Source organism: Harpia harpyja, chromosome 5, assembly GCF_026419915.1.
Source record: "Harpia harpyja isolate bHarHar1 chromosome 5, bHarHar1 primary haplotype, whole genome shotgun sequence".
Taxonomy (NCBI): domain Eukaryota; kingdom Metazoa; phylum Chordata; class Aves; order Accipitriformes; family Accipitridae; genus Harpia; species Harpia harpyja.
This window is the reverse complement of record NC_068944.1, coordinates 61,603,623-61,615,844: the sequence shown is the minus strand read 5'-3', so window position 1 is coordinate 61,615,844 and position 12,222 is coordinate 61,603,623. Positions and strand designations below refer to the sequence as shown.

Sequence of the window (12,222 nt, the reverse complement as noted above, 5' to 3'; positions counted from 1 at the left end):
ATTACTGACAGCTAAAATAAGCATAGCTATGTTTTTGCCATTTAATGTAAAGATTCTGTATTCATTTATTCCTACTCTTGCATCTCAGAGAGTAACCTGCAGAAAAGAAACTTAATTTGCAGCTGAGGTTGCGAAGGTTTTGATGCTGTTATGCTCATTCTTTGTTGCTAGAGCTGGATTTCTTGTCAAGTTAAGCAATTTATTTGGTACTCACACGTTATTAATATCCTTCATTCCTACTTTTTGACTAATTTTTTTTCTTAATAATATTTCATGTACTTATTCTTCTCAAGCTTTGCTAGGCTAGAAATTGAGAATGTTATATTGCTTATTTCCTCTCTCAAATCTGCTACTCAGTAAAACCTTCACATTTAATCTCTTTCTTTGTAGCATTCACTCATAGCCTTTACAAAAGTGACCTCCTTTATTGAGTATTACAAATTACAGGTTACGTTAAGACCTAGGGGGCCTCAACTGGATTCATAAAACTGCTGTATATGTCTTTTATTTCTGTATCATAGAAAAGATGGAACTACACCCAGTCTTACAATACATTGACAAGGAACAAGGCTATCCTGAAAACAGTCTAGAACAGCCTAGTCTAAAATAGTCTAGAATCCTAACCTAGTGTGAAGTCAGCTATTTACTACTAGGGTGTTAGAATATTTTGGTTGAATGGAGATTTTGCTTAACATTTGCTAATTTTATTTCAGGTTTTCTTCTATCCGTAACCCAATTCTTAATGCAGTACAGTAAATGTTCTATTTGTTACGTGTTTGTATTTGGCAATGTACCATGCAAGGGTGTATTTTTTTTTTTCTCTCACTCATTCATTCTGATAAATGCAGATCAGAAGTACAACATTGATCTTAACTGCTTGAACCACTTCCTCTGTCCCGTATTTCCCACAAATTTTATATGATTGGTTTTCATTTTTTGTTTTCAATGGCCTTGCAGGGTGACTACAACAGTTTTATATTCACTTATAATTGGTCTTAGAATCAGAATATTACTATGGGGTTAAAAAAATGATATTCCATTAGATAATAATGGTAGTATTAAGTCTTTTATCCATGATAAGTAAATATTCAATGACTTACTGACTGTTTAAATAGGAGTGTAAATTGATAATAGAATCAGTATTTCTTAAAAACTCTCTCATCTATTTGCAAAATAAATTTCCTGGCAAACAAGAAAAATAAAAAAAACAGGAGACAATGTTGTTGCTCAGTGTTTGAACTTTGTTTCCCAGCAGTACTCCTAGTTTTTAATCAGTAGTCCTTTCCTTTGGACTTCCTTGTCTTTTTGCATCTGTTTTCAGTTTTCTGCCATAGTATTTCTGGCAGATTTCGTTCGTATTTACAGAGAGCTCTCTCAAAATGATACCCAGTTTGCAGTATTTGCATTCAGTCCCCAGTGAAAACACTCCACCCGCAGAGCTTAGCTCCCGAGCAGTTTTGTATCTGGATTGCATTTAGGAGGAATAATTTAGCTGTCTCATTGCAAAAGACAGTTAGTCACACCTTATGGTTATATTGAATGAAGGCTAGTTATTACAACAATCATTTTTATCATTTTATTCAGTTTCATTACACCAAAGTTCACTACTAAAATGTTCCTCTTCCATAATGTTTCAATTGGGGTAAGCATGACATATTTCTCAAATAAGAACAGATTTTAAATTATGTCCCTTTATGGCTTTGCACTATTTTTTGTAGTAGTGAAATCATACGCTACTCCTTGTTTGCAAGTGTGACAAAACTGACATCAATTACATGGTAGATGATATATATGTAATACAAGCAAGTGGAAAAATGTTTTAGACGTACAGCTGTGAGATAAAATGAAGGAATAGAGTTGATCTTTGATGCCATTGCACAATAAGTATGTCTCATTCAGAAACAACAGCAGTTTCTCAGAAAACTATAGAAAACTATATATGTGCAGTATTTGTTTTTCTCAGACTACCAAAGAATCAGCAGTAATCTGAAAGCTTTGAAAACTTTCCCAATCAAAAAAACCCTTCAAAAACCCCAAACTCACTATTTTTACATTTTTACTGGGATATGTGGTAATGAATATGAGCATATCCTTAATGTATAATGAACATTTTGGAATTCTTTTCTTCACAGGTATCTTAAGAGAAAAATGACAAAAGGGAAGAATTCTACTAATAGTCATGAGAAAAATAAAAAACCACCCTGCTTTTAGAAGAAATACAACAAAACCAGAATAGAATGGAAGACAAATTAAGCAATAATTACTCTTCCAGATATGGGTGTGGATGGTGGTGGGGTTTTTTGTTGGTTTGGGGGTTTGTTTTTTCCTTCCTCTACTTTTTTCCTTGGTATTGGAGGAGTAGTGATAGCAACTATTATAAGTGGAAGGTCTTTATTTCCTCTGACAGAGACAGGCTCTGTGGATGTCTGAAATAGATTGGGAAAATAAAGCAAACAAAGAAAAAAACTTCTGGAAAATATTAATAAGTCTCTGACTTTATTGCAACTTAAGGAGTTTATTCAGCTGCATAAATTATGGAAATTTCAGTAATGTTCTCAAAGGTTCTCTTAACAGGAACTACGTATACCATTATATACACTTTCAGTAGCAAACATACTGAACTGCTTACCACATGGACCTACATGACAGATGGTATTTTGAAAATGAAACAAATAGGACTGAACCCATTAGTTTGTTTTGGGGGTTTTGTTGTTGTTTGGGGGGAGGGGGGTGTCTTCTGAATTTTTTTTATGTCTCTCAGTCAGATGAAGCTTCCCCTGGGAAGAAGAGTGAAAACTGGAGACAAATCCTGCAAATCCCAAATGGTTTTTATTTGTTTTTAAAACTGAGATGAAAAATGTGTCACAAGTCTGACATATCCTGTTTTTAAGTTATATTTAATTCCTTAACACTGTCACAATAAGTTGATTTAGAAATTTGTTGATAGAACTACAGTTTTATAATAGTTTTCATACATTTACATTTCTTTATTTTTCAGTCTAGAAACCTTACACAGGGGTAGAATTAGGCTCCAGTATTTAAAAAATATACACTTCTTTACTAGTTCACAATTAGTCATGCAATATAGTTAGTGCTCCAAAGATGTAACTGTTATACAGTGGGAGGAAATAATCAATGCAGAGGGATTTGAAATAACAGAATCATAGAACAGCCCAAGTTGGAAGGGACCTTGAAAGATCATCTGGTCCAACCTTTCATGGGAAAGGGAGCTGAGATGGGATTATCTAGTACCCTGTCCAGTCACATCTTGAAAACTTCCAGTGATAGGGACTCCATCACATCCCTGGGGAAGCTGTTCCAGTGAATGTTTGTTCTTACTGTAAAAAAAATTCTTTCTTATGTCGAGATGAATCCTCTCCCAGTGCAACTTGTACCCATTGACCCTTGTCTTCTCCATGTGACTCCTTGTGAAGAGAGAGCCTCTTTGTAGCTACCCTTTAAGTACTGGAATACTATGATGAGATCGCCCCTGAGCCTTCTTTTCTTCAGGAACTAACACCTTCAGCCTTTCCTCATAGGGCAGGTTCTCCAGCCCTTTGATTATCTTCATAGCCTTCCTTTGGACCCTTTCCAGTCTGTCCGCATCTTTCTTCAGTGGTGGCGATAAGAATGGACACAGTACTCCAGGTGCAGCCTGAGAAGAATTGAGTAGATTGGGATGATTCCATCTCTATCTCTGCTAGTAATGTTCCTGCAGATGCAGCCCAGGATCCAATTTGCCTTTGTTGCTGCAGCATCGCACTGCTGACTCGTGTTCAGCTTGCTGTCCACCAGAACTCCCAGGTCCCTTTCAGCAAAGCTGCTACCCAGCCTCACAGATCCTAGCCTGTACTGGGCACTTTGGGTATTCCTTCCATCCTTGCACTTGTCTTTGTTAAACTTCATACAGTTCTTGCTAGCCCGCTCTTCCAGCCTGTCCAGGTTTCTCTGTAAGATGGCTCTCCCTTCCAGTGTGTTCACCTCACCACCTAGTCTGGTGCCATCAGCAGACTTGGTGAGGGTACTTTCCAACCTATCGTCCAGATGATTTATGAAGATGTTGAACAGCCTGAGGCCCCGTATCGATCCCTGGGGAATCCCACTTGTGACAGGCTGCCAGCCTGGGTAAAAACCGTTGATCAACACCCTCTGAGTGTGGCCTGTTAGCCAATTCCCTACCCATCTCACTGACCACCCAGCCAATCTGTACCTTGCCAGTTTGTTCAGAAGGCAGCTGTGGAACACAGTGTCAAATGCTTTACTGAAGTCCAGGTAAACAACATCCACTGCTCTCCCGTTGTCAACAGAAGATGTCAAAGAAAGTCAAAAGAAAAGAAGAAAGAAAAAAAGAAACTGAAAAGTCAAAAGAAGAAGTCAAAACTTGGGTCTGAGAGGTTTATGACAATGAGAGGAAATAGGCTGAGAGGATGGGTATTTTAAGTGATTTTAAATTTTCTTAAGCTAAACAGAGACATTAATGCAAGACTTACAGGTGATTTACAATGAATTTTTCACACGTTGCAGTTGTGTGGTTTTTGTAATGTCCACGCATAGTTGCAGAAACTGCAGTGTGATCTTAGTTACCTGATGTGTTGAATTACTTCAGTTTTATTTCCTATGCACAAGAAACAGAGCTTGACCTTTCTGGTGATGGATTCTGCTTCCACTCTACTGCCGTAAAGCAACACTAAAATCTTAATTAAGAACCAGGCCAAATATTGTAATTAAATGCAATTAGAAAATTGTTTCCTTGAACATGGTCTGAATCACTGCAAACTGTCTGACTGCACTTCTGATAGAAACTGATCTTTTCCAGCTCAGTTTTTACTCCTCATCCGGTTAGTCCTGTTTATCATCACAAATGTGATAGGATAGGGAAATTGGGCCCTTTATGGCATGTTCAAGAAAGTCTACTACATACTGAATAGATTATGACTTTCCTGGAGAATCAAGAAGTACTCTGACAAAAATTGTATAAACATGTATTATGCCATCTTATCCCAGAAGACATAAACCAAATTTCAGGTATGTCTGGTCCTTATGTAACACTGAGGAAAACAGGGAGGGGACAAACAGGGAGGACTATACCCTTGAACAGTACCAGATTTGGACTCCTGTTCCTTATACGGAAGTCAAATTGCACTCATCAATTTAATCTGTGTGAAGGTTCACATACTACCTATATTGTAATTACTGACAGTTTAATCATGATTCATATGATGAAATTCTATACAAGGCTTAAGTTGCCAGCTGCAAGTTATAAGAAAATCTCAGATTTGCAATTTTTTTTTATAAGAACTTTCTAGCCCTGAAAGAATGAGACAAAATGCTGAAAAATACATCAGAGTATTATAAACACTTAAGAGTTCAAAGGAAAAAAACATCCAAACTATATTGCTTCTAAATGTCTTTTCTTATTAGCAACCCTATGTTTGGGGGGTTTGTTTGTGGGTAGTTTTTTTAAGGAGAAGTGGAGGAGAAAAGGAGAGCAGAGGAGTTTGGGTGGCTGGTAATATTTTTCACTAAAGTATTAGCTGAAACTGCTCGTTTTTCTTTCTTGCCTTACTTTTTTTTGCAGTGAGTTCTCTGCCATGTGTCACAGTCTCCAGGAGGTCAACCATTCTCAGACGGTTTTCCATTACCACATTATTTGCTGAACCACAGTGCCCATTTTCCAGAGTTCATTAAGAAACATAGTAACAAATGATATGGTTCATTCTTTTTCCCAGCTTTTCTCTAGATTCAATGTCTGTTTGTGACTTTCATAGTGTAAATAAAATATTTCTTATATTTTGAGAATACAGGATAGAAGATTAGGCCAAGTCATAGAAAGGTTTTTTAGTTGCAGGACATTTGGATGTAGTTGCACTGACTGTCTTTAACCCAAACATGGTAATCTCTTTGGGGTTCCTCTGGTATCAATAGGAGAGAAAGAATGGAAGACAATCCAGAGAGTCAGATTCCAGCAATAAATTCTCCAAGTTAATTTGTTTCCATTGTAAGAAGGCTATATTTATAACATCCACATGGGTTGATATTTATAATGGATTAGTATTTATAATAATTATGTTATTTTTATTTGTATTTGTATGGATTTTTAATATTTATTTAAATGTATAATAGTTTAATGTTAACTTTATTAAGTTTAATCTTGACCAAAATAAAACTAAGGGAAATAATATAGAATTTTATAGTTTTTAATAAAAAGTAATTACTCATATTTTTTTAAAAGAAATTTGATAGTGTATATGATATTTAATATCTTTGCTACACTGTCTTTTTGTAATTTTTTAAAGGTGTACAGTCCTACCTATACAAATGCAATACTGCAGTTTTCCCCAAGTTAATAAAAATAAACCTTTGAATGAAGTCAATAAAAAAATGAAAGATGTTCAGCATTTTTTTTTAATTGAGGAGGTATATTTAAAATTTCTCTGGCGTATTTACTGGTAAATTTTTCTTTGTTTTTTTTTTTAATTTACTTTGAAAAATCTAGCTGGTCACTGTGGTATTCCAGATCTTATAGTCAATGGCCAAGTAATCGGAGAAAATTATGGATATAGAGACACAGTTGTATACCAGTGCAGTCCTGGTTTTCACTTGATTGGTTCTTCTGTACGAATATGTCAACAGGATCACAACTGGTCTGGTCAGCTTCCATCCTGTGTGCGTAAGTAAGCGTGGCAACACATACTGATTTATGTCACAGGAATGTCTATGTCAGACAAGATAAGGAGTGACTTTGCAACTTAGTATTCATTTTTCAAGAAAAGAGATTTAAAGCAGTATGTGGCCACCTAAAATCTGTGATTCATCTATCAGGTGAAGTTTAATGTTGTCACTTAAAATTTCCATTGTGTCTTTTGGCTACTAAATACCTGTCATTTATATATGAATATCAAACTTCTTCAAAAAATGATGGGACTTAGGCACCCAAGTACTCAAATTTGAAAATAGCTTTTTATGTCCCTTAGTGGCTTTTGGAAATATTTAATGTACATTTACTTTGACTGTGGTAGTTAAATAAGTAGATACTCTTGAATTACACGGTCAGCACTGGTGATTATAATGTTTGCTTCAACAAACTTTTTTTTTCTCTTCTCACAGAGATAGTTATTTTGTTTTCTGGTTTGAGTTTTGGCATTTTTAGCATGAATTTTGTATTTTGTTGATGAGGCTTCTTTTGTCTGATAAGTGTGTCAACATATTGCATGAAATACAATTAGGTAATAACAGAAAATGCTGTATTCCATTTAGGAAAATCTGAGAGTTCTCAAAGGATTCTCAAGGAAATTACACCTATGTTTCAATAATTCAGGTTCAGTAATATCAGTGTATTGAAAATGTATTAGTCTACCTCCTAATATTCTATTTTTATAGCTACATTTTTGTAGCAGAAACTATCCGAATGATGAATCATAATAGACAACATTAATTCATTACCGTTACTGCTCACTATTTACTTTGTCTTACATAGAACTAGATATACATAACACTACTATAATTGTATTTGTTAATTTTGTTTCCACTTTATGATATAGTAATAGGTCATTACTTCTTTATATTACATTTCAGACCAGCACACTTCTTTATAGGTAACTGTTAAGGCAATAAAATTAGACACTGTTAATCAAAAATTTCTAAATTAAAATGTTAATATCAATGTTAGAACGGAAAAAAAAAATTGTTTTGGATGTGCTAACAGCAGAGAAAATGGATGTATTTTCTTCCTCTGATCAAATGGAAGCTGCTTGTTTGAATACAGGTGGATACACAATACAGCACTTCAGAAAAGGACGCAAGACTTGGGAAAAAGCTTAGTCTTGCAAAAGGCTGCTGTATCCAGCAGCTGCCTCTAATTTTGGATAGATACTTAGGAACAGCTCCACTTCAGATTGAAGGTTCAAATGTAGTGTAGAAAAGTAACCTCACATTTCTTCATTTATTTAAATATAGATGTTTTAATTGAAATTTTGGGATGTGTTTAAATTTAACAATTCTGACTTTTTCACTTTTGGATTCGCCATTGTTCTTGCTTATACAGTCGGCAGATGTATTGCTACTGTTGTGTATTGCTACTGTATATGCATGGGTATTATTCAAAATTTTATGCAAATTTCATACTTCTGTTTTCACAAGAATAATTTTTATTATTATTATATGTTCATTAAAAAACATCTCTATGGGCTGAATGCATATCTTTGCCTGACAGTTTTACAAATATTAACAGTTTAGTGTATGATTCCAATTACTCTTTTGGGGAAAAAATGCAATTGCTTATATAAAAGTTTCTGATACCTGTAACATAAAGATAACATATTTAATTAAAATAACTTACTGATATTAGTAGCACACACAGAATTCAATTTAACTTCATTCATAGAATATACTGTGACTTGTCTGTATGCTAGCTCTTAAGGACCATTTTCACTTTTTTGCTGTTGCTAAAAATCGTATTTTATTTAGATTATAGGAATGGGTTTCTTTTAGAGTTAGCATGATAAGTCTATTTTACAAGGAGAAAAAGAACATGTATTTGTCAGACTTAAAATTAATTTAGAAAAATAGTTTAGAAGTTTCTAAAGTGATACAAATTTAGAGAAAATGTATTCTGTGATTTTTTTTTTCATTTTAAATTACTGAAGAACATTTTATTTATCAACAACTGGAAAGTGTTAAAACATAGAAGAAAATATTTATAAATTTTTTTACTTATTTGGGGAAAATTAATTTATATTTTATTTTCCTTACTATTTTTGCATCTGGTCTTTGTGGGCACAGAAAATGAATTTTACCTTCTGTAGTCAGTTTAGTATAAAAACAAGAAAAGTTTCACAGTGCCCAAAATGTTTCATATATCCAGTCATAAATTTATAACTTCACTGAGTACTTAAACCTCAAAGATAAAACAGAGTCAGTCAATACTAAGACATATTTGTAAGAAATAATACCTGAGGAACTATCACACTGAAATATTTCTTTTCAATTTCAGTCTATATGTAATGAAAATCAAGTGCTTGCTTTTCTCCTGATTCTTAGGAAAGTTTTCTTCATTTGTCTTGATTACTGCATGGCAAATCTATTCATTTTATTTAAATATTTAAATAAGTGCTTGAGCATTTACTAAAATATGTCTTAGTTCTTATTCAGTTCAGAGAAATGTGAATCTTCCCTGGAAGATACTCAGTACCTTATAGTATCAAAACTTTAAAATACTATTATATAATGATTGTAATTGTTATATATTTTATCATAAATAATGAGAACTGATAACAGCATGTTCTGTTTGGGTTTTGTTTCTTTGTTTTGTGCTATGCTAGCTGTTAGCTGTGGTCACCCTGGTAGTCCTATTTATGGAAGAACAAGTGGAAATGGTTTCAACTTCAATGATGTTGTGACATTCTCGTGTAATACTGGGTATGTTATGCAAGGACCAACCAAAGCACAATGTCAGGCTAATAGGCAGTGGAGCCACCCACCTCCAATATGCAAAGGTAAGAATGCAAGCATTTACAGATTTCAAACTCAGTTGGAAAATTAAGGTTGAAAAATAAACTGAAGGTAAAGGGACATTGTCAAGACAAAATGATGCCTCTCTTACTAATAGGCATCAAATTATTAAAGAAGATGTTTCATGATTCTACAATTCTATGATATTTCAGTTAGGTCTGTTCTACATTCAGGTTGCCAGGATAACTGTTGCAGAGAAACTTCCTTACGTGTCTGTGGTTTGTATTGATTTTTTAAAATGGTTTCTGTAAGTTCCTTTTGCAAAATTTTACAGAGATAATTAACAGCTTAAACCCTGAAATAATGTTCTCTGCATTTTTAGCCAACATAGTTCTAATAAGTGCATAAGAAAACATACCTTTTTTTCCTTTTACATTTCCATTGATCTAACTGCTCATCTTGACTTTTAAAATTTTTATTCTAATTTGTTAGCCTAATTCATTTGGATTGGTTCTCAACAGTTCTGGATATTATATTTAGAATTCTTTCACTGAAAATAAAAGAATATTAGGAAATTAGTTCTGTTTGAGTTTTCATAAGCACTTTTAGAAAGGTTTTATCACCATTGTCCTTTTTAACTCTGTTGTTATGTACTTCTTTTTAAAAATGTTTTAATTGTTCTCATTTAGAAAAGTCTACTTTTTGCTGTAATCTGCTTGCATGTATGCAGAAATTGTATTGATTGTTTTTCAGCATCTTCCCAGCAGCTTCTATGGATTTTTATCTGTACACAGCCTAAGTCATGTTATATATTTATATTATTTTTATTTACTGTATTTTCCTACCAATAGGTGTTCTCCGCTTTCCTTTGATCACTTTGCCTTAAGTGATACTGCCAAATAGTTTACAGACCTTAAATTTCCAAGGACCTTTTTGTTGATAAGAAGTTATTATTTTTTAAATTTACAATACTAAACATATACTGTGTATTAAGGGTACCTAATAAATCTCATTTTCAGTCCAGTTTTATAAATCACCTCTCTGTTCTGGTATTGCAGAGTAATGTGCCAAACTGTCTGATATGTTATTGGCCTGTAGGGATCAGTAAATAAGTTGATCAGGTTATTCTTTGAAATTGTACACAGCCCTGAAATCTTCTATTGGTTTTAGAACAGACTTTAAAAATAAAAAGAACCAACTTTGTATCCAACATTATTAGTGGTGTCTGTAATGTGCAGTGAAATAAATTCTAATTAATATGATTTTGTTCTATTTGCATTGAAGTAAATAAAAAAACATAAAGATGTTAACTTGCATATTTGTAAACTGCTTAAAGTGCCATATTATAGAAAAGGCTGCACTCCTTTGTGAAGGCTGAATTTACAATTGTCATATAAATTCAGCAGTGCACTTGCTGTTATACTGTCTACAACTTTGCTAAGTAGCTAGTTTCCTACCCAGCTATAATAATAGTGGAAAACTATTGAAATGGTCAAAGCTCCTTGTATTTTCTTTGAAGTGTTCACTACTCCAGATTTATTAATAGAAAATTTTCATTGCTTAAAGTACATGCTTAATAACATGAAAGTGAATGTTCAATTGTTACAAAATGCTTGTCTACAAAAATGAAGATGGATAGAAATACAGCTCAAATTTTCCTCCAGGTAAAAAACATAACAAATTTTCAACACTGTTCATCAATGTAACTAAAAAAATTGACCTATCATTTAATGTTAAAGAAGTCAAATCCAACCAGAAAGTTATTTCTATCCTTGAAAAATGTATGTACTCTAGTCTTGTGGTGCCAATATTTGCTAACTGCTAGGAGGAGCACACAAGCAGACTCCAAGATTTAGGACAGTGACTAGACAGATGTAGGTGAGCCGTAAAATAACTACATTGACTGATGTAGGTAGGAAAAATGATCTTAAATTGCATCTGGCAATAGCTTTTTTGCAGAGGTTTTTAGCATATTTTGATACTTTTATGTACACACATCCATGCACATACACACAGATATATATAATATATATATATTTGCACACAAGTGTGCATATAAACATGAAATTGATTATAAGGATATAGGGATAGTAATTTTTACATGAACTGTAGTTTTCTAGAGTAACTTTGAGTAGTTGATGTTGTGTTTACTTGACCAGAAGAGTCTATTGCATGGAAACTGTTAAAAAAATCTCCACGACCCCCAAGATAAGTATCATACTCCCCTCACCAGACAGCTGTAAGTTGCAAAAAAGGAAAAAAAAAAAAAATCAATCTTCAGTCATTTTCGAACATATGAATCCTAAAGAAGTTGAGGACTCAAAAAATCCATCAGTATTCTTAACCATCAAAGTATACCCCTATTTTTAAAAGCACATACCCATTTGTTGGGATATTTCCCTGTTCTAGCAGAATCATCACAATCTTACCTAACTGACCATGTGCCCTTTAGCTCAAAACATCTGCATCAAAGGTCCTCCATTATCAAAATGTTAGTATAGGAATGTAAGTATATTTGCATGGCTCTGTGGGTTAGACCAAAGGCATATCTAGCCCCATGACCTGTTTTCATCTGTGGGCAATAATTTGTGTCAAGGCCAGAGTATAAATTGAATATATTGGCATGTTCAGTCACTCTTAGTGGCAAATGCTTTTACAGCATCATCACACTTTGTGAAGAAACATTTCCTTTTATTTGCTCTGAGTTTAGCATCTCCTGGTTTTAGCATCTCTTGGTTTCATATCATCTTCCTAATTCAGTATCGTTATATA

At 33.7% G+C, this 12,222-nt stretch overlaps 1 protein-coding gene across 1 annotated transcript in view; it reads left to right on the top strand.

Moving 5' to 3' along the window:
* Positions 1–12,222, top strand: part of CSMD3 (CUB and Sushi multiple domains 3) — a 767,625-nt gene that overhangs the window by 689,088 nt on the left and 66,315 nt on the right. The window contains exons 54-55 of the mRNA XM_052787755.1: positions 6,497–6,670; positions 9,321–9,494. Coding sequence (XP_052643715.1) covers positions 6,497–6,670; positions 9,321–9,494 — 348 coding nt within the window. The remainder of the gene's footprint in view (positions 1–6,496; positions 6,671–9,320; positions 9,495–12,222) is intronic.